Source organism: Geotrypetes seraphini, chromosome 4 (assembly GCF_902459505.1).
Source record: "Geotrypetes seraphini chromosome 4, aGeoSer1.1, whole genome shotgun sequence".
Classification (NCBI taxonomy): Eukaryota; Metazoa; Chordata; class Amphibia; order Gymnophiona; family Dermophiidae; genus Geotrypetes; species Geotrypetes seraphini.
The window spans coordinates 2,488,891-2,516,534 of record NC_047087.1 but is presented as its reverse complement, the minus strand read 5'-3'; the positions used below and the strand labels follow the sequence as shown (position 1 = coordinate 2,516,534).

General features: G+C 45.0%; 1 protein-coding gene across 4 annotated transcripts in view; it reads right to left on the bottom strand.

The window, feature by feature from the left end:
- Nucleotides 1-27,644, bottom strand: part of DHX38 (DEAH-box helicase 38) — a 370,469-nt gene that overhangs the window by 159,045 nt on the left and 183,780 nt on the right. For all 4 annotated transcript variants that reach the window (XM_033942501.1, XM_033942499.1, XM_033942500.1 and 1 more), the window contains 2 exons: nucleotides 10,632-10,817; nucleotides 7,887-8,027 (listed from right to left, as the gene is read on the bottom strand). In XM_033942501.1, coding sequence (XP_033798392.1) covers nucleotides 7,887-8,027; nucleotides 10,632-10,817 — 327 coding nt within the window. The remainder of the gene's footprint in view (nucleotides 1-7,886; nucleotides 8,028-10,631; nucleotides 10,818-27,644) is intronic.

The following is a 27,644-nucleotide window of genomic DNA, read 5'->3' as shown; positions in this document are numbered from 1 at the left end:
GTTGAAACACCTGCTGACAGAGATGGAGGATGGCGTGAAGGCGGTTGGATGGAAGAAACGCCCTCATCAGAACAGTGTCCAGAACGGCTCCAATAAATTGAAGTCACTGGGTCGGAATTAGGTGAGACTTGGGTAGATTGATTTCGAACCCTAATAGTCGAAGGAAGTGAATGGTCTGATTGGTGGCAAGCAGAACCGCCTGAGGGGAATGAGCTTTGATCAACCAGTCGTCCAGATAAGGGAAGACTTGAAAGTTGTGAGAGCGGAGATAGGCCGCTACCACAATCAGACATTTGGTGAATACCCTGGGAGAGGAGGCCAGGCCGAAGGGTAGCACTTTGTACTGATAATGATGTTGATTGATGAGAAAGCGCAGATATTGCCTGGACGTCAGATGGATAGGAATGTGTGTGTAAGCCTCTTTGAGATCGAGGGAGCATAGCCAGTCGCCCTGAGCGAGAAAAGGGTAGAGGGTGGCAAGAGAGAGCATTTTGAACTTCTCCTTGACCAAACATTTGTTGAGATCTCTGAGATCTAAGATGGGTCTGAGGTCTCCGGTCTTTTTGGGAACTAGAAAGTACCGGGAGTAAAAAACCTTGACCTCGCTGATCTTGAGGAACTTCTTCGATGGCATTGAGAAGAAGGAGATTAAACCTCTTGAGCGAGAAGGAGGGACTGAGACTTGTTGGAAGCAGACTCTTTTGGCAGGCCTAATGGCGGAGGAGTCTGAAAATTGAGGGAGTAGCCATGGGCTATGATCGAGAGCACCCACTGGTCGGTGGTGATTACCTCCCATCGAGAGTGAAAAATGGTTAATCGACCTCCTATGGGCTGTGGAAGAGGACAGGAGGGAGGGAGACTGCCAATGCCCAGGAGAAGGGAGTCAAAAGGGCTGAGTCGGCTTAGTCTGAGTGACAGGCTTTATGGTAGGCGGCTGTTGCTGACGTGCTTGTTGGTGCTGTTGCCGCTGCCTCCGAGGTTGTGGAGGTTGAGGCTGAACTGGCCGAGCAGAAAACCGCCTCCGATATGATGGCTGCTGTCTAAATGGACGAGGAGGAGGAGGCTTCTTTTTATTTTTCAGCAAAGTATCCCACCTCGTCTCATGGGCAGAGAGCTTTTGAGTGGTGGTATCCATAGAGTCTCCAAAGAGCTCATCACCCATGCAGGGAGCATTGGCAAGGCGGTCCTGGTGGTTCACATCAAGGTCGGAGACTCGGAGCCATGCCAATCGTCTCATCGCTACAGACATAGCCGTGGCTCGGGATGCGAGTTCAAAAGTATCATAGATGGACCGGACCATGAACTTCCAGAGTTGTAGGAGACTGGAAGTACATTGTTGGAATGCAGGAAGCTTACGGTCAGGAAGATACTTTTGAAAAGAAGAGACTTGCTGAATCAAATGTTTCAGGTAAAAAGAGAAGTGAAACGCATAGTTACCTGAACGGTTGGCCAGCATTGCATTTTGGTAAAGTCTTTTACCAAATTTATCCATGGCCTTGCCCTCTCTGTGGAAAGGGTGTCCGACATCTCCTTAAGAAACTTGGTGAAGGACGAGTGCTCTGGCTTACCAGCAGGATCCTGCACCGATGTAACATCCTCCTCCGAGGAATAATCTGCCTCGGTACCGAGGGGGTCATCAGAATCATCCCACAAATCAGGGTCCCGTACCGTTGACAGACGGCCCTGAGAAAGTGGGGTAGAAGGTTCAGTATGCTTGGTTTTGCGTACCGATTTACCAGACCTCATGGACACCGTACCGGGTGACTGTACAACAATACGGGTGTCAGAGAACGGCACCGGCTCCGAAGTCGAGTAAGCAGTGCGTCGAAGAGACTTCGGTTCCGCCGAGAGAACAGGCATAGAAACAGATTTTTGCGGTGCCGACAACGTCGATGCCGACAAAACAGGCTGTTCGACGATCGGCACCAAATGCTCAGTAGGTACCGACACTGGAAGGCTCGGAGTCAGCAGAGCCGGGAGCAAGTGTTGTAACTGCTCCTTAAGCTGGACCTGAAGGATGGATGCTATTCTCTCATCCAGAGACAGTCCCGATGGCACTGGTACCGCTTTTTTCTTGCTCGGTACCTGCGGTGTAGCTCGACGCTCAGGCGAAGTCGATGCCGATGAAGAGGCAGTGACTTCAATAGGAGCGGAGCGTTTGCGAGGCCGGCGCGCAGTCTGCAGGACTTGGCTCACTCCTTGTTCGACTGGCGGGCTAAGGGCAGTAGGGGATGGCCCGGCTTACCTACAGGGTGCGACACCGAGGATGGATCTTGCGGTGTCGAAGTCACCGGTGCCGATTTGGAGGAAGATGACGGTGTCGATGCCGGGGGAACTTCCATGGCGGCACCGAAAAGAATTTGCTGTTGAATTTGGCGATTCTTTAGAGTTCTCTTTTGGAGAGAACTGCAACGGGTGCACGTTTCTGCCCTATGGTCCGGACCCAGACACTGAAGGCACCACTTGTGCGGGTCGGAAAGAGAAATAGGACGTGCACACCGCTGACACTTCTTAAAACCCGGTGAAGGAGGCATGAAGGGAAAAACGGCCGTAGCAAAATCGAAGCCCGAGGCTTCGATGGTGCCAACAGGCCCCGCCGGGGCTGACCGGAAAAAAGTCGAAAAAAAAAATGGACTTTTTTTTTTTTTAAAAATAAAAGAAAGAAACGATAAGGTGAATAAATCACGACAAGAAAATAATGCGCGAGCGGGAAGGCGAGAAAAATTTGAAAAAATTTTCCAACAGCAGTTGGAACACGCGTCTTCTTAGCTCCGCGGAAACTAAGAAACTGGAGACCGCGCGCGGGCGGGAAGGCAAGGCACTCGCGCATGCGCGGTGCGGCCTACTAGAACTTTCAAAGTTCTTAGAGTGCAATCACTCTAAAATTGTCCGTACCGGGGCTCCGTCGGTGCCGTCACCCATCAGTCAAGAATATGCTGCCTGCTTGTCCTGGGATAAATGGTGAGACCTTAGCAAGAACTACAGCAGAACAGGACTTGGGAGTAGTAATCATTAGCGAAGACATGAAGTCTACCAATCAAGTGGAGAAAGCTTCATCCAAGGCTAGACAAATGATGGGTTGTATCCGAAGAAGCTTCGTCAGCCAGAAGACTGAAGTTATAATGCCGTTGTACAGATCCATGGTGAGACCTCATCTGGAATATTGTGTACAATTCTGGAGACCACATTATCAAAATGATGTGCAGAGAATGGAGTCGGTTCAGCGAATGGCCACCAGGATGGTCTCAGGACTCAAGGATCTCCCGTATGAGGAAAGGCTGGGTAAGTTGCAGCTATACTCACTCGAGGAGCGTAGAGAGAGGAGACATGATTGAGACGTTCAAATATGTCACGGGCCGTATTGAGGTAGAAGAGTATATCTTTTTTCTTAAAGAACCTACGGTGAAAAGAGGACATCCGTTGAAACTCAGGGGTGGGAGATTTTATAGTGACACCAGGAAGTACTTCTTCACCGAAAGGGTGGTTGATCATTGGAATAGTCTTCCACTGCAGGTAATTCAGGCCAGCAGCACACTGGACTTTAAGAGAAAATGGGATAAGCATGTGGGATCACTTCAGGGAAGAATTTAGGGAGTGGGTCATTAGAGTGGGCAGACTTGTTGGGCCATGGCCCTTTTCTGCCATCATCTTCTATGTTTCGTGAAGACTCTGAGGGAAGATGCCAGGCTGAACGGAAGAACTTTATACTGGTAGTGATGATGACTGATTTGAAATCGAAGATACTTCCTGGAAGCCAGATGGATTGGTACTTGCGTATAGGCTTCTTTGAGTACCAAAGAGCATAGCCATTCGTTCTGAGCCAATAGGGGATAGAGAAGGGCAAGAGAAAGCATTCGAAACTTCTCCCTGACAAAATATTTGTTGAGAGCTCGGAAATCCAGAATGGGTCGTAGTCCTCCCGTCTTCTTTGGAACCAAGAAGTATCGGGAGTAAAAGCCTTGATCTTGTTGAAGAGGGAGGAACTTCCTTGATGGCACTGAGAAGAAGGAGGGATTGAACCTCTTGGAGTAGTAAAGAGGTCTATGTCGTGTTTAAAGCAGACTCTCTTGGAGGATGATCTGGAGGAAGGGTGTGAAAATGAAGGACATAACCCTGACAAATGATGTAGAGGACCCAAAGATCTGATGTAATGAACTCCCAGTGATTGATGTAAATCTGAAGACCCCCCCCCCTATTGGCTGAGGCAGAGTGAGTAGCAGAGGGATTGAGGCTATGCTCTGAAGGAACATGTTAAAAAGGCTGGGCAGGCTTTTGAAGAGCAGCCAGTTGTTTAGGTTGTTGACATGGCTGTTGCCTCTGCCTACGAGGTGCAGGAGGAGCAGGAGCAGTAGGCTTTGCAGCATATTTGCGCTGGTAAGAAGAAGCAGGTTTAAAAGGACGAGCAGGTGGAGGCTTCTTTTTGGGCTTCACCAGCACATCCCATCTGGTTTTGTGGGCAGACAGCTTTTGAATGGCAGTTGAAGCTCCAAACAGCTCATCACCAAGACATGGAGCATTGGCCAGACAGTCTTGGTGGTTAACGTCGAGGTCTGAAATACATAACTACGCAAGACATCTCATCGCCACCAACATAGCTGCCGCTCAAGAAATGAGTTCAAAAGTGTTAAATGGATCTCACCATGTACTTACGAAGTTGGAGGGTAGTAGAGACAAGAGACTGGAAATTATTGGCTTTACGTGAAGGAAAGTATTTCTGAAACGATGAAAACTGTTTGACGAGATGTTTCATGTAGTAGGAAAAGAAAAAAGTGTAATATGATGCCCTGTTTGTCAACATTGAGTTTTGGTAGAGGCGTCTGCCAAACTTGTCCATTGTCCTGCCCTCTCTACCAGGAGGAACAGATGCATACCAGGAGGAACAGACACATACACACTCGCCCCAGATTTCTTCAAGGTGGACTTGACCACTAGGGACTCATGGGGCAATTGAGGCTTATCAAAGCCAGGCAATGGGACAACTTTGTAAAGAGATTTCAACCTTTTGGGAGCCACTGGCATGGAATGAGGTTTTTATAGAAAGTCTCTCTAAGGATGTCATGCACCTGTTTCAGGCAAGCCTGGGGACTAGCACCTTCACACCTGCAAACGCACTTCATCCTGCACAACCCCACACAAGCAACCAGAAACAAAAACATCTTTGCATACCCAAAGATTACAGGCTGCAGATACAAGTCATTCCTGGATAGAACCTTTAAGTTCCAAGCAAGCAGACAGCAAGTTTGGCTGAAAAACTACATAAACGAACCCATCTGTCTTACAGTACATTCCGTAAATCGATCAAAACCGCCCTATTCGCAAAATTCGTTGACTAAAACGATCCCCCTCCTCACTAAGACCCTCCCTCACTAGGACTCCCCTCCCCGTAAACGCCTTTCTTCCTCTCAAGAAGCTCCTCATCTATTCAGATATCCTCTACTCATAGAACTCCTACTCATATGTAAGCTCTAAAGTATTCAGGTATTCATTACCCCTAGAACTCCATTTAGCACGTTAGTTTCCCATTAGACTATTATATTGTATTAGACACATTGTATGGTATTGTATCTAGTCTTATTGCATTGTATTGTATTTAGACTCACTGTATTGTTCTGTACTGTATTGTATTGTATGTAGACTTATCGTTTTGTACTAAGACCTCTTGTTATTCGCTGAATGTCCAGCCTTCTTACAATGTAAACCGCCTAGAAGTTGCCTGACTATGGCGGTATAGAAAAATAAAGTTATTATTATTATTATTATTATGGAGTGAAAGCTTCAGCATTTCCTTAGGAGGAATATCATAGTCAAGAGTCTCCAAATATTCTTTGCTGTATTTGGAATCCGCCTCCAAAGAAATGTTCAGGTCTTGAGCCATCTGGCGTTGAAATCTGGAGAAGGAAAGTTTATCCAAAGGAAAAGAGGCTCTGGTAGGCGAATGGCGAAGGGAACCAAAAACCGAAGAATCCTCCTCTGTAGTAGATGGCATCTCTGGCTCAGAATCCCCCAATAAATCAGAATCTCTTAACAGAGAATTGTGGGATTGGTGTTGATGGCTCCATGTTGAGGCCTCGAGATGTTTAGTCTTACGGGAGTCTTTCCCTGACCATGCCAGAGTAGCCTCCCGAGATGTAGCTGAGGAGGACCAGTGCCAAAGTAGTGGAATGTTCGACTCCTGTGTCAAGGATGTCCACACGGGTGGAGTAGCAATCAGAGGAGTGGTCGGTGCCCTGAGCAACCAGACCGGACTGGTTCCTGGAGAGTTGGTGCCGGACTTGACAAAAGCTGGGCCGGCACCAAGAGGTGAAAGTGTTCCCCTAATTCCTCCCGAAGCAGGTTGTCAATTTTCTGCTTAAGGGAGAGTGCCGGTACCATTTGCTTCTTGTTGGTTGGTACGGGTGGCTGCTCAACACGGTCCGGGGATGATGAGGCCGAAGAAGAGGTACTCACTGATATCAGAGCCATGCGCTTACGGGACATACACAAGGTTGGCAGGACATGGCTCACTGCAGCTTTGACCTGCGTCCCAGAGGGGGTAGTGGAAGGCTTCTTATCCGGCTTATCCAGAGACAATAGTGAACTGCGACACCGGAGTTAAAGTTGGTGGATCCAGTGTGATTGAAGATCTTGGTGTCGTCTTAGTCAGTGCGGTCGTGGTCAGCGCGGACGGTGTTGGAGATGAAGTCGGCTCCGCTTCCATTGTGGCGCCGAAAAGTTGTTTTTGCTGAAGCAACCAGTTCTTCAAGGTGCGCTTCTGGAGAGAAGAGCAGCGAGAACAAGTTTCAGGATGATGCTCGGATCCCAGACATTGGAGACACCAGCGGTGAGGGCTGGTGACGGAGATAGCCCGAGCACAGCGACCGCACTTTTTGAATCCCATCGGCAGGTGGGACATGGACGGAAAGACCGCCATTGAAAAATCAAATTTGATGGTGAAAGGAATTCAAAAGGCCCCATCGGGCTGAAGACCCGCGACGGCAAAAGGAAAGAAAAAAATATTTTTCTCAATTTTTTTTTTTTTTTTTTAAAGGGAGAAGAAGAAACAAAAAGTCACAATCCGCGAGAGCAGGAAGGCAGCTAAATAGAAAAAATTTTCAATGAACGTTGAACACGACTTCTTAGCTACACAGAAACTAAGAAACTGAAGGGACTGCGTGCCTACATTGGGCAGGAAGGCACTCGCACATGCGCGGTGTGGGTTGATCGCAAACTCTCTAAATTTAAAGTTGCAATTTACTTTTCAAGTGTCTGTACCGGGGCTCCGTCGATGACGTCACCCACGTGTGAGAATATGCTGCCTGCTTGCCCTGGGATAACAACTTATACTTCACGTCGGAAGATGTCATTCCTAAATGCACAATGTTAAGCAGTCCAAACTGCTAACACAACAGATTGAATCACTGCCTAATAAATAAATATCCGCAATTTAAAACAAGTCTTAAAGGTTAACGAACCTCCGGGCTCTGAACTGTTCTATCCCTAGCTCCTTCCTCACAGCTATTTAGGGGGCTCATTTGGAAGCCCTGTGGGGTGCTTGGACTCCATGGACCTGCAAATCTCTCTGTTGTCATGCCACAGGTACATTCTACTTATTCCACCCTTGGAGATTATATCACCAGCAGGGATTTCAAAATTAAATGCCCACATGTGATCTGCAAGTTCCACCTTCACCAGGACTCCCCTCTCTCTGTTGCAGGTGAGAATACTTATATAATTAAAGAGCACAGCTTTTCATGAAGGTATACAGCTACTTACTATTTGAAGGTTTGAAAACTGCCCTCCATACAAATTAATGATAAGGGTTTGTACATTTTGTCACATGCATCGCTCTCTCCCAAGCAGCCAGTTACATCCACTTGCACCCGGCAGAAAAGCGCCTACATTTTTACCTTGCTAAACAGAATATCCACAGGGAATGTGCGCCCAGGAATATGGAAGATTGGAATATTTCCAAAAAATGCAGCAAATTTTTCAGCATCCATAGTGGCTGACGTGACAATCAACTTCAAATCAGCCCGTCGGGCTACCACCTGCAAACACAAATACATAAGTTATTAGAAAAATAAAAAAATGAACAAGGAATGCCACCAATCGGTTACTTGAGAAACTGTTCCTTTAGGCACAGAAATATATTTTGAATAATTGGAGACAGGAGTACCTAGAGGAAAAGTCCATAGTCTGTTATTGAGAAGGCATTGGGGAAACCACTGCTTACCCTGTATTGATAGCATGGAATATTGCTACACCTTGGGTTTTGGCCAGGTACTAGTGACCTGGATTGGCCACCGTGAGAACAGGCTACTGGGCTTGATGGACCATTGGTATGACCCAGTAAGGCTCCTTCAATGACAGAATGGAAAAATGAGATATATGCTTTGCTGCGTATGGAGAGGCTTGACATGAAATGGGCCTCGCCCAGAGCTTGGAGGCAATTTCTACAGATTTAGATGCTTATTTGGGACACAATGCCTCAGAGAGCCCATAGCTATTTGTTGAGCATGTAAACTGGGGTGGGTTGAGAGGTGGTTGAGCAGGGATGGGGGTGGGGGTGGGGGGTGGGAGGGAAGGGATGGGAATGGGAATGGGAGATGTAAGTTGTTTTCATAGACCACGAGTGGTCCCAACTGTGTTTGTTGTATGGCTTGACTGTGTGCAGTATATGTTTTGTTTTGGAAAAACAATAAAAATTTTCTTGTATAAAAAAAAATGCCTACAACACTTTGTGGGGCATGACTTAATCCCAGCATAAAGAAACAACAAGAGGGTGGTGAAGGCATGGAACAGCTTCCTGGTAGAGATGAAGCTTGGGACATGTACATTGGATCTCTAATGGAGAGGAAGGGATAGTAGATGGTATGGATAGGCAGGCTAGATAGGCCATATGGTCTTCATCTGCCTTCATTTTTCTCTGTTTCCATCTTAAGGGCAAGCAAATTCATAAAGTCCAATGAGCATTTCTTCTATATAGACCAGTGTTTCTCAACACATGGTATGCATACCCTTAGGGGTACACGAGCTGTTTCTTTACAGGGCGTATGAAGCACTGGTTGCCACTGAGGATATTGCCTACCTGCCCACCGAAGCCCTTACTGGGGATCCCTTCTTCCTGCCCTCCACTCTCCTCTCGAAGCCACCAGCGGGGATGTCTCCTTCCTGCCCTCTACCCTCCTGTCAAGCTGCTGCCAGGGATCCCTCCTTCCCAACTGCCCCCTTCCACCGAAGCCAACCTAGAGGGCTTCCCTCCGATGTCAGAGCTGATGTCAGAGCAAAGCCTTCTGAGCCAGCAGGGATGGCTGAGGAATTCCCAGTTACCTCCTTCTGCCTTCAGTGACTCTCGTTGCAGGGACGTGCAGGCAGCAGTTCACATGCTGCACACAGCTGACCCGAAAACCTTCTCTCAGACATCAGGAGTTGTAGGTCAGCCATGTGCAGCATGTGAATCGCTGCCTGCGCATCCCTGCAATGAGTGCCACTGAAGGCAGAAGGAGTGAGTGCAGCTCGAGCAAGTAAAGGAGAGAGGGGACATGATCTGGGACAAAGGGAGAAAGGAGGGTGGGGGAAGGAGCGTGGTGGGACATGGGAGGAGCATGATTTTGGGACAAAGGCTAGAAGGCAGGAGGGGCACGAACTCAGGACACAGAAGGAATGGAGGGGGCATGAATATGGGATACATAAGGGAGGGAGGAAGGGGGCACTAAAGTGACATAGGAGGGAGGGAATAGAAAGGGAGAATTGTTGGGCATGTGTGTGTGAGTGAGAGAGAAAGGAAGAAAGAGGACAATTGGGCATAGAGAGAGCGAGGAGTTAGGCAGAGATGCACAGAGAACAGAAGGATGAAATGTTAGATATGATGGTGAAGAGGGAACAGAGGGACAGATTGAAGGGGATGCAAGGGGGAGGAATGTTGGACATAGTGATGGAGGGAGAGATGTGGCATTGTGGTGGAGAAGGGTGATAGAAAGAGAAATGGGCATGGGGCTGGTGGGCAGTGATGAAAAATGCTGCACATGATCCAGGGGATGAGAGAGGGAGAAATGTTGGATGTGGCAGTAGAGGGGGTGGGAGAGATGCCTCGATCTCTCAAGACAGATGGACAGTATGAGAAAGAGGGAGACATGTTGACAATAGGGAAGGATGAGAGAAGAAGAAAAGTTAGATTCATGGAAGGACAGAGAGAAAGAGATGTTGGTTGGGAAGAGAATGGGTTCTCCTGAAGCTCAGTGCTTGAGTTTGTGTCCCAGTCCGTTTCATCGGTTAGCTTTGTCTCACTCTCGTCCCTAACAGATTATTCAATATTACCCAACTAATGTTGCAGCTAGAATACAACAAGCTACTGCTTTGCAAAAAGAGGGCAAAAAAGAGTAGACAGTGAAAAGACCCTCGTTTCTAAACTCTTGGAAAGTTACCAGGCCATATTCTCTAACACCCCAGTAAGAATGTTAAGATTGGATTGATTAGATGTATTCACTTGATGTACCAACCTACACATGAAAATATTAGCAGCAAATCATAACAGGGAACAAATCATTGAAAAGCATTTTGTTGAAAAAATGACTTTTGCTGAAGACTGTCAGGGCTCTTAGTTTCTTATTTCTGCCTTTAGATTTACACACACAACCATTCATTCCGCTCACCTCTCGCAGAAGTCCAAAGAGCACATCTGTGTTCAGGGATCTCTCATGGGCTTCATCCATGATGATGGCACTGTAATGGTCAAGATCAGCCTCTCGCAGTGACTCCCGGAGTAAAATTCCATCTGTCATATACTTGATCATGGTCTTCTCTGAGGTACAATCTTCAAAGCGAATGGCATAACCAACCTAAAGGGGCAAATAAGAGTTCGGTGACTGAAGAGAAATATGATGGCAGATAAAGGCCAAATGGCCCCTCCACAGCATCCACTCTATCAGGCTTATCATCCAAATAATAACTACTGGGTCTATCTATGCAGTTCTACAGACCCCCTTCGGATCTTTGGCTTTTCTCTGCTTATTCCAGGCTGACTTTGATATATTTAAGTCTCCACCCTCTCCACTAGGGGAAACTTTCATGCATTCACCACCCTTTTCATGATGAAATATTTCTTAATGATTTTCCCAAGTCTTTCTCATAAGCATTTCACACCATGGATTCGTGTTCTAAAACCTTCTTAACTCTGAAAAAGGCTTGCGCTTTGTCCATTTCCAATACCTTTGATATTTTTTTAAATGTCCCACCATATGCAATTCTTGACTCCTCTAAGATACACAAGTTTAGGTCAAGGCTTTTGAGGAGCAACATTATTCACATTAACAAGGGTTCCCTGTTGATAGCAAGAGGCCTTAGGTGCCCGTACCAATCAGAGCTTTAGGCCCCTCCCTGGTGTATGCAAGGATGCACCAGGAAGGGGAAAGCCTGCCATTTTGAAGGTGAGCCTGCCAGCTGGAGGGAGTAGGCATTCTTCCTACAGTCCTTCAATTTAAAAGGTGCAAGGGGGTTGTTGGGGGGGTGGGTTCCCTGGCGGCAGGAAGGAGTGGGCATTCCTCCTGCCATCCTTCGATTTGGGTGTCTTCTTTTTTTAAAAATAAATGTGCAGGGGGAGGCGGGGGTCCTGAACTGTCAAACCTTACTTTCCTGTTAGTGGCTGCCGGAAAATTTTGCCCACAAATGTGGCAGAACGAGGTTAGGGAATCAACCGACAATGACAGAGAATCGCCCTGAGTGCTCCTTTAAATATTAATGAGCCCATTTTACTTCCATTTTAATATTAACGACCCCATTGTACTACATTTGCATGGCAGTGTTGGAGACTGCTAGGAAGCTCAGAAAAGATCACGGTGAGCCGTTCCGATAATCGGCCGGTAAAATACTGGCATGCTAAACCAGCTGGAACCAGTTTAGCGAGCATCATTAAGGGCACGGTAAGTTTTGAGAATCTGGCCCTGAGTCAGATGTGAGGTACCCAAGTGAAAAAAATGAAAAGCAGAAGCTATTATCTATAAGAAGAAAACACTTAAGGAAATCCAGAGAGGGAGGGTTTCTGGTCTAGTCTGGCATGAGTAAAGCAAAGAAAATAATCATCATGACTGGAACAGAACAAATGGGGCATAGCAAAATAATGTCCCAATTAGTGTGGGACAAACACCCCCCCCCCAAACATCAGAGAAGGAGCAAATAGGAATTCCAAAAGGTAAATATCTAAGAGTAAGCCTACCCTATGAAAGCGCTAAAGGTACTGTTGAAGCCAACATCTAGAACAATGAAGATGACTAATGACTAGAGCAGGAATTAATATCATCAAATATGTTATATATCCAGAAGGCACAAACCAATGTAAGAAGAGATGAGACACAGGGGAAAGCAGAAACAGGATGATAGGTCCAGAATAACCAGTAAGGATCTAGCTAATGGACAACTTAGACATGAAAAGGTGAAAGCTCACGACTCAATGAGAAGCCATGCTAAATTGCCAAACATCGGACACCTCCAAAAAGGGAGGTCTGGCCAAAATGGAAGACTGGAAAGACAGCAAACAAGTGACCAAAGGAGGCGCACTCATTAAGAAAGCTACAGCAGGGTAAGAGATGCTGGAAATTCCTCCCGTTACAACATGGTTCATTCCCATGTGTTTTGTTTGGCAGATCCATAACTGTGGAATACTCTTTCAGATTCAGTTCAAAGTGTAACCTCTTTTATCTTTTCGTAAATATTTGAAGGCGCATTTTTTATTTTTATTTTTTTTGAAACCTTTTCAAATATGATCATTTGTTGAATTTTGGACACAGATGAATGTAGAATATATTTTATGTGTTATTTACATAGATTGTAAATGTTTTTGTGTAACTCGCTCAGATTTTGGGATGTGCAAGATATAAATGTTTTAAATTAAAATTAATTTCTTTGGTCTCCAATGAGGAAAGGATGGGGGGGGGGTGATACTAGCAACAGAAAAAATATTTACTAGTGATAAAAACTGAAACAAATTTCTGTAAAGTTGGAAGATGTAATGGGGCAAAAAGAGTAGCAAATCACCCAGACCAGATTGCATATATCCCAGAGCACCAATAGTACTAAAAAAAAAAAAGAACTTGTAAAGCAATTAGTAATTTGAAGTTTCTTTCTATTTTCTATAGTTTATATTGTAAACCATCTGAATGGCTTGACCTATAAAGTGATATATCAAATAAATGTAACCTTGAATCTTGATGGAAAGATTAGGTTCTTACCTCAGTAATCTTCTTTCTAGTAGACAAGACACATTATTCCTGAACCTATGGGTAGTCAATCAATTCCCATGAGAATTCTTGTAGAGAATCTCATTAGCATTCTTTTGATCTGCCTCCCATCTCTCTGGACTGTCCTCCAATTCCTCAGTTCATATCAAAGCAGATGATCAGCCCTAGAGAGGAAACAGAATAAGGAAGGGTGCAGGGGCTCTCCCCGAGAAACATGTCTGTTCTGTTCATATCATTAACATATAACAGAAAAAACAAAACTTAACCATTTGCAATCATAACAAGGTGAAAATAAAAGTCACCAACTGGAGGGCAAGCAAGGGCGACAAAAGACGCTGCTGCTTTTAAACCTGATGCCGCGGCTTCAAATAGCTTCTTAACAACAAAATCTAGCTTGTGATCCTCGGCATCCTTTAATACCACACCACCTTCAATGGGAAAGAATGTACACATGGTAACTTGTACCACCAGGGAATTCACTTTGGTGGAACAAGAGCTGGTTAAATTCAGCATCCATCTTCATGGGGGGCTTTCTCCATTGGTCTCCATTTCTTCTAGTTCCCTACAATTGTTACACTCAAGAATTTCTCAAAAATATAAACTTGTTTTCCCCTCTTTTAAAGGAATTAAAACATTAAGCTTTATCTCTCGCACCTTTGCATTTACCTTTGTAAAAGTATGGAACGATCTTCCTTCTGAAATTAGAATCTTACACTCTCTTCAAAGTTTTCATAAATCCTTAAAAACGTTACTGTTTCAGAATCATTTTTTTTTTTCAAATTCTTTATTCATTTTTCCATCTTACAACAAGAACACAATATTACATCATTTCAGAAATCATTGATAGATTCTCCCAATTTACAAGAGAGATGGACTACACCTGAGCACGGCGGGTACTAGAAAACTAGCAAATAACATCAGAAAAGCAATAGAGCAAGCTTTAAACTAAGTAGAAGGGGAAAGCCGACAGTCGACTTGGTGTCGACGGTTCGGAAGACAGTATCCCGAGAAGATATTGAGTGGGAAAAATGCTGGGAAGACACAAATGGCAAACAACAGGACCTGAAAAAGCAAGGGAGCCAGACGAAACGAAAGGTGGATAGGAGGAGCGTCCTACAGGGGGAAGTCAAGATGGAACAGAACGAAGGGAAGGAACAAGAGGAGAACAATAAGAACATATCACAAGGGGAAGGCAAAAGAGACAAAAACCAGGAGTCGACTGGTCAGGTAGGGGACAGAAAGAAAAATGAAACCCAAGGGAAAATAACAAGGAAGAGAAAACACCAGGACTTGAACTGCATGTACACTAATGCAAGGAGCCTAAAAAACAAAATGGGGGAATTAGAAGTCATAACCTAAAATGAGATCCTAGACATCATAGGGATCACGGAAACATGGTGGAACTAGGAAAACAAATGGGACATAGTACTGCCAGGGTACAAGCTCTACCGAAAAGACAGGACATATCAGAAAGGAGGAGGAATAGCACTATACATTAAGGACACCATTCACTCGACCAGTGTGGACGCAGCAGCGACCAATGATCAACTGGAATCACTATGGGTTAAAACCAGGAAGAAACGGATCCGAGATAAAGTTGGGACTGTACTACCATCCACCTGGGCAAACTGAAGCAAATGATACAGTAATGGAAGCCGAGCTGAGGCGGGAATGCAAGAACACTAACACCATAGTTATGGGAGATTTCAAATATCCTGGGATAGACTGGAGTCTTGGAAACGGAGTTCATGGAGGCTGTACGGGACTGCTTCATGGAACAACTTGTTAAGGAACCAACAAGAGGGTCAGCAATTCTGGATCTAATTCTCAACGGGCTGAAAGGACTTGCTAAGGGAGTGGAAGTAGTGGGACCGTTAGGAAACAGTGACCACAACATGATCCAGTTCAAAGTGGAAGTAGGATTACCAAAGGATAAGAGAACAAATGCAACAGCGTTTAACTTCAAGAAAGGGAACTATGATGCCATGAGACGAATGGTGAGAAAAAAAACTCAAAAACAGCTCCCGGAAAGTGCAGACTGTGGAGCAAGCCTGGTCCTTATTCAAAGACACGGTAAACAAGGCGCAAAACTTGTATATACCCAGATTTAGAAAAGGATGCAAAAAGAATCAAATGAAAGACCCGGCATGGATGACCAATGAAGTAAAGAAAGTGATAGCAGACAAGAAAAGATCTTTTCAAAAGTGGAAAAAGGACAAAACCGAAGAAAATTGGAAAGAGCACAGGAAGCAACAAAAAGAATGTCACCGAGTGGTCAGAAAAGCAAAGAAAGAATACGAAGAGAGACTAGCCAAGGAAGCATGAAATTTTAAGCCATTCTTAAAGGAAAGCAGCCGGCAAGGGAGGAGGTGGGACCTCTGGATGAGAGAGACAGGAAGGGAGTGGTGAAGGAGGAAAAAGAGGTGGCTGACAGACTAAACATGTTCTTCTCGTCTGTCTTTACAAGAGAAAACACATCCAACGTGCCGGAACCGGAAAATATCTTCAAGGGAGATCAAGAGGGAAAATTATCATGCATGGAGGTAAGCCTCAAAGACGTAATCAAAGAGATAGATAGATTAAAAACTGACAAATCTCCGGGCCAGGACGGAGTCCACTGAGTATACTGAAAGAGCTCAGAGACAAAACAGCGGAGTTACTGCGGCAGATTTGTAACCTATCCTTGCAAACAGGGGTAATCCCGGAGGACTGGAGGATAGTGAATGTTACACCTATCTTCAAAAAGGGACCTAGAAGCGACTCAGGGAACTACAGGCCGGTGAGCTTAACTTCAGTGCCGAGGAAGATGGCCGAATCATTGATCAAGGAAAGTATCAATCAGCATTTAGGAAAAAATAATCTGATGAGAATAAGGTAGAATGGTTTCTGTAAAGGAAGATCATGCCAAACAAACCTACTGCATTTCTTTGAGGGGATAAGCGAACAATTGGACAAGGGTGACCCCATAGACATTTTATATCTGGATTTCCAAAAGGCCTTCGACAAGGTACCTCATGAGCGCTTACTAAGAAAACTATGGAGTCACGGGGTGGTAGGGGACGTGCACAGATGGATCAGGAACTGGCTGGTGGACAGGAAACAGAAGGTTGGAGTTAAGGGACACTACTCTGACTGGAAAGGGGTCACGAGTGGTGTCCCACAGGGGTCAGTGTTGAGACTGCTGTTCAATATATTCATAAATGACCTGGAAACAGGGACGAAGTGTGAAGTTATAAAATTTGTGGACGAAACAAAACTCTCCAGTAGGGTCAGAACCGTTGAGGAATGCAAAGAACTACAAAGAGACCTGAACAAACTGAGGGAGTGGGCAGAAAGATGGCAGATGAGCTTCAATGTAGAGAAATGTAAAGTCTTGCATATAGGGAAAGGGAACCCGATGTACAGCTATACGATGGGAGGGAGGGTACTGGGGGAATGCAACCTAGAAAGAGACTTGGGGTATTGGTGGATAAAACAATGAAGCCGGCGGCGCAATGTGCAGCGGCCTCAAAGAAAGCGAACAGAATGTTGGGCATTATCAAAAAGGGTATCACTACCAGAACGAAGGAGGTTATTCTACCACTGTATCGGGCGATGGTGCGCCCGAATCTGGAGTACTGCATCCAATACTGGTCGCCGTACCTTAAGAAGGATATGGCGATACTCGAGAGGGTCCAGAGAAGAGCGACAAGGATGATAAAGTGCATGGAAAACCTTTCGTATGCTGAAAGACTGGAGAAGCTGGGGCTCTTCACCCTGGAAAAGCGGAGACTTAAAGGCGACAGGATAGAGACTTATAAAATCATGAAAGGCATAGAGAAGGTGGAGAAGGACAGATTCTTCAGACTAGCGGGGACAACAAAAACAAGAGGGCATTCAGAAAAATTGAAAGGAGACAGATTCAAAACGAATGCTAGGAAGTTCTTCTTTACTCAGAGGGTGGTGGACATCTGGAATGCACTCCCAGAGGAGGTGATAGGACAGAGTACAATACTGGGTTTCAAGAAGGGATTGGATGACTTCCTGAAGGATAAGGGGATTGAAGGGTACAATTAGAGGGTAACCCTTTACAAAAGGGAGATCGTGCCAATCCAACCTGATCAGCTTCTTTGACTGGGTGACGGGGAAGCTAGATATTGGGGAGTCCCTGGACATCGTGTACCTGGACTTTAGCAAAGCATTCGATAGCGTACCACACCGCAGGTTGCTGAGCAAGATGAGTTCTATAGGATTAGGTGACACATTGACGAAATGGGTTGGGAACTGGCTTGGAGGTAGGCTTCAAAGGGTGGTGGTGAAAGGCACACCCTCTGAAATGACGGAGGTGATCAGTGGAGTGCCACAGGGCTCGGTCTTGGGCCCAATCCTATTCAACATCTTTATAAGGGACTTGGCAGAAGGGCTTCGGGGTAAAATAACATTATTCGCCGATGACGCCAAACTAAGTAATGTAGTGGGCAAATGCACAATAGATGATGTTTCAATGCCCGACAATATGATGCACGACCTACTCCTACTGGAGCGCTGGTATAGGTCCTGGCAACTCAGCTTCAATGCCAAAAAATGCAAAGTTATGCACCTGGGCAGCCAAAATCCATGTAAGACTTACACCCTAAATGGCGAGATCCTAACAAGAACTGAAGCAGAACGTGACCTAGGGGTGATCGTCAGTGAGGACATGAAGGCTGCCAATCAAGTGGAGCATGCTTCATCCAAAGCAAGACAAGTCATAGGTTGCATACGCAGGGGTTTCGTCAGCCGAAAGCCGGAAGTCATTATGCCATTGTATAGATCCATGGTGAGGCCCCATCTGGAATACTGTGTGCAATTCTGGAGGCCGCATTATCGCAAGGATGTGCTGAGACTGGAGTTGGTTCAGAGAATGGCCACCCGGATGGTCTCAGGACTCAAGGATCTCCCATACGAGGAACGGCTAAACAAATTGCAGCTATACTCACTCGAGGAGCGCAGAGAGAGGGGGGACATGATCGAGACGTTCAAGTATCTCTCGGGCCGCATAGAGACGGAGGAAGATATCTTACTTTTCAAGGGTCCCACGACAACAAGAGGGCATCCGTGGAAAATTAGGGGAGGGAAACTACGAGCTGACACCAGGAAATTCTTTTTCACAGAAAGGGTGGTTGATCGCTGGAATAGTCTTCCACTGCATATGATCGAGGCCAGCAGCGTGCCTGATTTTAAGGCCAAATGAGATCGTCACATGGGATCTATTCACAGGGCGAAGGTAGGGGAGGGATCTATTCACAGGGCGAAAGTAGGGGAGGGACATTAGGGTGGGCAGACTGGATGGGCCTTGGCCCTTATCTGCCGTCTATTTCTATGTTTCTATGTATACAGGATAGTAAATGAATAGGGAATTAACGATTTGGGTGAACGATCACTTGCAGGTCATGGACCTGAGGGGTTGCTGCGGGAGCGGACTGCTGGGCACGATGGACTCCTGGTCTGACCCGGCAGAGGCAATACTTATGTTCTTACGTTCTTATTTTAATAATAATGTTCTCATTTCGGTATATTCCAACTTAATGATCTTGTGAAGAATTAATTACTGTAAACCAGGGGTAGGGAACTCCGGTCCTCGAGAGCCGTATTCCAGTCGGGTTTTCAGGATTTCCTCAATGAATATGCATGAGATCTATTTGCATGCACTGTTTTCAATGCATTTTCATTGGGGAAATCCTGAAAACCCGACTGGAATACGGCTTTCGAGGACCGGAGTTCCCTACCCCTGCTGTAAACCAAGTCAAGCCCTATCACAGGGATGACCCAGTATAAAAACCTAAAGGTTGGATTGGACAAAGCTTTGCCATGGCTTTAGCCACCCAAAGGGACCCCCCAAGTTCTCCCAAAGGTCCACTAGCATTTTTGTAATGTCTTGATGAGAGGGGAAACATGTGGCCTGCACTTTTGTGCTGCTCATATGCGTGCACTATGTTTTTGAGGACTGCAGACTCTCTATCATTAATTCCCAGAGGAATTCCATGACTACCTCCAAAAGTGCTGAGAGCTTAAGCAGCCTGCATACAGTCGGGTCCTCTCCAAGATCAAGGGCCTCCACCAGATCTGGATCCTGCCCCCTAGACATTAAGCAGCATCTTCTGCTACTGAGGATCTAGACTGGGTAAGTAAAAGCATTGATACAGAGCCCTCATCATCCCAGTCCTCCTCAGACTTGACCTCCCTGTCTTGCACATAGCACTGTTTTTGGAGAATTGCACTCTTAGGGATGGAACCCCCCACATCAGCATGGCTGCAATCCTTGAGGGTTCTATGCAGTCCTTGTTAATCATGTAAGCTTCAAACATCATATTGATGAATTCAGTCGGGAATCCCTGTCCAGAACATCCAGATGGCCCCTGCAGATGCTCCCGAGCTCCTTTTGGGGATTTTCCAGCAGCAGCACGGCTGCACTTCACTGGAGACACATTTGTGCTGCTCCCCAGCTCAAACCTGGACTTTTTGCCTGGCTCTCGTACTAACTGGGCACTAACACCCTTTGACACGGACGATCCTCAGATGGCCATCCAGCACAAATCTGGCACAAATCCAAAGTATCTTGGCCTGAGGAGTCCATCATACTTGTTTTGATCAAAATTGAGGTGTTTAGAGGCAGATAGAAGCTTTTGTTTTCAAATCAGGAAATCCAAGATGGCCACCACAGCAGCGATTTTAGCTCTAAAAACAGCCTGTGGGAATTACACTGGGGTCCAAAAACTAGCAATTTGAGGATTTTTGAGGTGGGGGGACACTGGCTGTAATCCCAGTACATAAAGATATCCTCTTTAAAGACCCTCCCAATTTTGATTTAAAGGCTGTCAGCCTGTTGCTCATTGTGCTGTGTGCTGGAAGCTGCTTGTGATGAAGTTACAGACAGATTACAGGGAGAACATCTGCCTCTAACAAACCTGGAATCCAGGCTGCTTGTTTCTTCAGACTGCCTCTCAGGCCCAACGACTGGCTGGAGACCTGACCCCCACCGGAACCTTGCGTGTGCAGTCAGGGGAGAAAAGCAGTCAGCCCCAATCCGGAAAAAAAACTGTCATGGAGCCACTAAGCCTGCGCTCAAGCCCATTGCGGACAGAACCTGTGGCGATCCTTGATTTCAAGGGACTGTTAGTACAGGCTGTCCAAGTGGGTGCACTGCAAGGCAGTCTGCCTCTTGGATGCAGACCTCCATCCTCTCCTGCAGCCAGAGATGTTCTGCAGCATTGAAAAGCCTTACAAAGAATAAGCAAAAACTGAATTTAATGGAAAAATAAACACAAGCAGTAAAGACGGGCTCCTACCATCTCACTTGTAGAGAGACAACTAAGGAATTAGAGGACAGCCCAGAAAGATGGGAGGCAGAGCAAAAGAATGTTAATGAGGGTCTCTACAAGAATTCTCACAGGAATTGATTGACTACCCTTAGGTTAAGGAATAAAGTATTTGTTGTACTAGAATTGTATATGTACACTTGGAAAGTGGCCAACGTTATGCCAGTTTTTAAAAATTGTTCCAGAGGTGACCCAGGAAATTATAAACCAGTGAGCCTGGCAAAATGGTAGCGATCAAAAATACAAAACATACACACTGACATGGATTAATGGCACAAAGCCAACATGGATTTAACCAAGGGAAATCTTAACTCACAAATCTAACAACAGTTCTTTGAAGGGATGAACAGACATGTGGATAAAGGTGAGATGGCTGATGTTGTGGGATCAACTCCAGCTTTCCACAATGCAGTCGATGAAGTTACAGGGAAGTGCTCTTAAAACTAATAGGAGGAAATTTTTTTTCACTCAGAGAATAGTTAAGCTCTGGAATGCATTGCCAGAGGATGTAGTAAGAGCAGATAGCGTAGCTGATTTTAAGAAAGGTTTGGACAAGTTCCTGGAGGAAAAGTCCATAGTCTGTTATTGAGAAGAACCTGGGGGAAGCCACTGCTTGCCCTGTACTGGTAGCATAGAATATTGCTACTCCTTGGGTTTTGGCCAGGTACTAGTGACCTAGATTGGCCACCATGAGAACGAGCTACTGGGCTTGATGGACCACTGGTCTGACCCAGTAAAGCTATTCTTATGTTCTTAAGAACCAGATATTTTAAAAGAAGAAGTCATATCAGATTAAAGTTTTATCAAAAAACAAGTCACCTGGTATCAACGGCATTACAATTGAATTAATAAAAGGCTCAGAAGGTGCTATCATGGTTGTCACTCAACTGTGTCAACAGTTTGGGGCAAAAAAAAAAACATGGCCAAACAATTGAAGATCACTGTTCTGTTCATACCTATAACGAAGAAAGGTGACGCCAAGGACTGTAACAAGTACAGAACAATTGCATTAATTCCACCTGTCCGCAAAATATTGCTGAAAATAATACAACGAAGGCTCCAATCATACTTTGAACAAGAACTACCTGAAGTTCAGGCTGGTTTCAGAAAAGGTCTAGGAACGAGAGACATTATTGCCAATGTTATATGGATACTGGAGAAGAGCAAAGAATATAAAAATCCCTTATACCTTTGCTTCATCGACTACAGCAAATATTTTGACTGTGTGGATCACAATAAAGTATGGAGAACTCTAGTGCAAATGGGAATACCCAAACACATAACTCAGTTGATAGAGAGCCTATATGAAAATCAAGAAGCTGCAGTTAGAACTGAATACTGCAACCTTAATTGGTTTCCAATAACACATGGCGTCAGGCAAGAATGCATCTTGTCACCTTACCTGTTCAACCTGTACAGTGAAACCTTCTTCAAGTCAGGTATATCCTATTAATAAATTCAGGGGAAAATCCATCATCCAGGACAGGAGCCGCCTCATGTGGATCCTTCTTAGAACTCTTGGAGGACTTATGAGCTTTCGCTAATGAATTGTGGCTGCGTTTCACTGGAATAGCAATTGTACCGTCCTCAGGGCCTGCTTTTGACTTTTTAGGGTGCCCCTGGTCAGAAACAGAGGCAGGACCCCTTCTGAGGTCTAAGGTACTTGGGATAAAATTTCTCCCCCCCACCCCGTGCCACAGTCCATGTGGAACATGGCCGCTCACCAGATAGCCATCCATGATAGAGGTTTACAAGATCATGAAGGGCATAGAGAAAGTGGAGAGGGACAGATTCTTCAAACTTTCGAAAACTACAAGAACGAGAGGGCATTCTGAAAAATTAAAAGGGGACAGATTCAGAACCAATGCTAGGAAGTTCTTCTTCACCCAGAGGGTGGTGGACACCTGGAATGCGCTTCCAGAGGGTGTGATAGGACAGAGTATGATATTGGGGTTCAAGAAGGGATTGGATGATTTCCTGAAGGAAAAGGGGATAGAATGGTATAGACAGAGGATTACCATACAGGTCCTGGATCTGATGGGCCACCGCGTGAGCAGAGTGCTGGGCATGATGGACCTCTGGCCTGACCCAGCAGAGGCACTGCTTATGTTCTTATCACAAATTGGACATGAATCCACAGAATCCTGCCCTGGAGAGTCCATTTGAGTGATTTTCTTACAAAAGCAAAGCTTGTAGAGGCTAAAAATAACTTTAAATTCAAATCGGAAAAATCCAAGATGGCCACCAAGGGTGCTGTTTTTAGAACAAAAGAGACCAGGAAAAACACAGCAATTTTGGGATTTTAGGAGGGGAGGGGGGACTAAGGCACACTCCCAAACCTCTGAAAAGTCACTTCTAAAGACCCCCCCCCCCCAAATCGATGATTCAGACTGTCAGTCCCATACTCATTGTGCCATGTGGTGCTGTGTACTGCTGCAATGGAAGCTGACTTACATGGAGATCCTCTTCCTCTACAAGCATGCAAACTGGACTGATGGTCTTCTAACTGCTCCCCCTCCCCCCAGTGCAACACCAATGACTGGAGACATCTGCCACCCTCAGACACACTGTGCAGAGAAATGCAGTTCCTGATCCTAGGAACATCTCTAGGGAGCCAAGTAACCTGCTCTCCAACCCACTAGCGCACAAATCTGGGGTAAGCAAGCTCCCAAGGGAACGGTCCCTGAGCATTGAACTGAAGTGCAGGCAATCCAGAGGGTGCATTGACAGGTAGCCAACCCCCTGGAAACAGACTTTACGCAAAGCCTGCAATCTCCCGCAGCCAGAGCTGTTCCATGTGGTGAACCTCTACAGGACAAGGGCGGAATTCGCAAAAAGAGATAGCAAGTTTAAAGAAAAATAAACATAAGCAGAAAAGACAAGCTTCTAGATTGGCTTGTAGGAAAGAAACTGGATTCCTGGGGGGAAGTCCTGAGGTAAGAGGGGAGGGGCTCAAAGCATTGTATAATTGAGGCTTGCAACAAGCTATCTGATAACCATAGGAAAATAACCCACTTGTCCAGGTATAGAGGAGGATTGTACAAGAATGATAAATAAACAGTATCTTAACATTCTCTGTGCAAAAGAAAATTTCCTGCCAGAAAGACTGAATTTTCTCACATTCCCATATCCCAAGAGCAAAGGAGTTTCTAGTAACCATACAATTCAGACATGACCTGATGAGAGCCAGTCAACATGGCTTCAGGAAAGGGAAATCATGTTTGACGAATTTACTTCAATTTTTTGAGACCGAACAAACAAATTGATAGTGGAGAAACGGGGGACATAATATACTTGGACTTCCAGAAAGCGTTCGACAAGGTTCCACATATAAGACTTCTCAGGAAACTACAAAGCCATGGAATAGAGGGAGATATACTAAGATGGGTAGACAAATGGCTGGAGAACAGAAAGCAGAGAGTGGGCATAAATGGGAAGTTCTCAGACTGGGAGAAAGTGACTAGAGGTGTGCTCCAGGGCTCGGTACTTGGGCCCATCTTATATAATATTTTCATCAATGACCTAGAAGAAGGAACATCCAGTGAGATCATCAAGTTTGCAAACGACACAAAGCTATGCCGAGCAATCAGATCGCAGAAGGATAGCAAGGAACTCCAGAGTGACTTGTGTCAGTTAGAGAAATGGGCAGAGAAATGGCAGATGAAGTTTAATGTGGAAAAGTGCAAAGTAATGCATTTATGCAGAAAGAACAAGGAGCACGAGTATAAAATGTCAGGTGCAACTCTGGGTAAGAGCGAACAAGAAAAGGACCTGGGTGTACTGATAGACAGGACCCTGAAACCGTCAGCACAATGCACGGCAGCGGCAAAGAAGCAAATAGAATGTTAGGCATGATAAAGAAGGGAATCATGAGTAGACACTGAAATGCTCTCCCAGAGGAGGTTATTGCGGAATCCACTGTTCTAGGATTTAAAAGCAAACTAGATGCACATCTCCTGCCGAGAGGGATATGGGTGACTAAAATTACGCCAGGTGTACACCTGGCTGGGCCTCCACGTGTGCGGATCGTCGGACTTGATGGACCGAAGGTCTGATCCGGAGATGGCAGTTCTTATGTTCTAGATTGGAGAGGGTTTTAATGCCGCTTTATAGAGCAATGGTCAGACCACACTTGGAATACTGTGTCCAACATTGGTCTCCCAACCTAAAGAAGGATATAAAACTGCTGGAGAGGGTGCAGAGACGAGCAATGAAGCTGGTAAAAGGTATGGAGAACTTGGAATATGAGGAACGACTTAGGAGACTGGGATTGTTCTCCCTTGGGACAAGGAGACTGCAAGGGGATATGATTGAGACTTTAAAAATACTGAAAGGAATCGACAAAATAGAGCAGGAAAATAAGTTATTTACAATGTCCAATGTGACACGGAGAAGAGGACATGGACTGAAGCTGGGGAGGGACAAGTCCAGGACAAATATCAGGAAGTTCTGCTTCACGCAGCGAGTGGTGGACACCTGGAATGCTCTCCCAAAGGAGGTTATTGCGGAATCCACCGTCCTAGGATTTAAAAGCAAACTAGATGCACATCTCCTTATGAGAGGCATAGAGGGATATGGGTGACTAAAATTACGCCAGGTGTACACCTGGCTGGGCCTCCGCGTGTGCGGATCGCCGGACTTGATGGGCCGAAGGTCTGATCCGGAGATGGTGGTTCTTATGTAACTTGTGTAGCTGTGAACTGACACAACCTGTATAACATGTCTGAATGAGAGAAGTATGCTTGAAGTACTATCCTAAAAGGACACTCCTGTAACTCAGTGCTATGTACCCCATTGGGTATAGAGGCTATGATGTTCTGCAAAGAGTCTACCCTTACAGATCTTCCTAAATTTCTTTCCCAGGATTCTAATGTGTTTTGGTAACTTCTTCAGGGTTGTAAACTGTCCAACAGTTTATGAAAATGTGAGACCGATACAAGGGTACATCAAAAAAATAAAGGCAACGCACATTTAACGGCTTTAACTGTGAGCAACGCACATTTAACGGCTTTAACTGTGAGCAATTGAATATAACACTTTTCCACTGAGTCCCCATGCAAGACGATGCATTTGTTGTATCATTCAACTAGCTTCTGCATTCTTGCAGAGAAGTAGTTTTTTGGCTGTTTCCAAAGCCAGGTGAGCACCACTTCCTTTATTTCATCATGCTTTGTCTTTTGCTCTCCGGGTCACAGTGATGCACCCATGTTTCATCACTGGTGACAATTCTCTCCAGAATACTCAGATCTTCTTCATACCGTCTCAGGAACTGGATCGCAACCTCTACACGCTGTTGCTTGTGCAGATCAGTAAGCTGTTTGGGAACCCATCGTGCGCAGACTTTCCTGTATCCCAAGTCATCATGCATTATGGCAAACGCAGATATAGCAGATATCCAAATTTGCAGCCTATTGAGACATTGTCGGTCTTCTCTAATCAAGGTATCCATCCTGTCAAAGGGCTCTTGTATGCACAATGATGATGGGCGACCAGAACAACCTTTGTCGGTTAAGAACGTAAGAATTGGCATAATGGGACATACCGAAGGTCCATCAAGCCCAGTACCCTGTTTCCAACAGTAGCCAAACCAGATGCCAGGTACTCAGCTAGATTCAAGTTTCAAGTTTATTTATTCTTGATGAATCGCCTATTTAAATTACTAGGCGATGTACAATAATAATAACATAAATTAATAAATTAAACAAATAAAATGTTAATGTTGACATAAAAACAAATTTGTTGTTAGTTAAAATTTAACAAACTTAACAAACTGAGTGTAGACATAACTTTAAAATAATTTTGTGGGTAAGACTTACAAGACATGTGTGGTTAAGAGGGGGAGTAGTTACAATTTTTGATAGAAGAGAAGAAAAAACATAAAAGGGAAGAACAAGAAGAGGGATAATAATAGCTGTTTAAAAAAAAAACAAAAAAAAAACTCCAGGTTGCAGTTAAAAAATAATCGATTTTTTAGTGTCCTAAGATCCATACGCATCTTTAAAAAGAAAGGTTTTTAACGTTTTTTTAAACAGTGTTAGATCTTTTAGTTCTCTAATGTACTGTGGTAAAAGATTCCATGAATGTGGGGCCATAACTGAGAACATGTCGTTCCAAGAGCAAAACATATTTTCTGCTGCTTATCCTAGGAATTCAGTTTAGTAGCATTTAAATAGTCTACATATCTGCACTATCTGTTGGAGTCAGAGGAATAGAAGGGTAAATCAAAAAGTAAAGGCAAAATACATTTAACAGAAATGTAAATGTCAACATTACCACTTTTCTACACAGTCCCCATGCAAGAGGATACTTTTGTTGTATCATTTAACTAGCTTCTGCATTCCTGTAGAGAAGTTTTTCGGCTGCTCCCAAAGACAGTTGAGCACCTTTTCCTTTATTTCATCATGCTTTGTCTTTTGCTCTTCAGGTCACAGTGATGTACCCATGTCTCATTGCTGGTGACAATTCACTCCAGAATACTCAGATCTTCTTCATACTGTCTCAAGAACTGGGTCGCAACCTCCACATGCTGTTGCTTGTGCAGATCAATAAGCTGTTTGGGAATTCATCGTGTGCAAACTTTCCTGTATCCCAAGTCATCATGCATTATGGCAAACGCAGATCCATAGCCGATATCCAAATTTGCAGCCAATTGAGACACCATTATTCATCGGTCTTCTCTAATCAAGGCATCCACCCTGTCAATAGCTCTTGTGTGTGCGTTATTGATGGGTGACCAGAACATCCTTCGTTGGTTACACCTGTTCATCCTGATTTAAACTGTTTTATGCACTTATAAACCTTTCAATGATACACGGTGCTATGTCCATACTGAATCGATATCAGACAGTGAATTTTCACTTCCTCTGCCCAAAGAAAGCACACTACTGCAGGTTCTTCGATGGTGCAATCTTGCAATGGAGAGTCCATGTTTCTGACCTTGTGGCTGCCACACGACTAAAGGTCAAGCGCTCACAGTCCATGTACGAACAAACAGGCAATGTACGAGTACATACATTGCATTTTGCTAGCTTTGTTCAGGTGATTGTGTAATTTAACAATTGCCTTTAAGTATTTTCATCTCCAACTCTACTGTAAG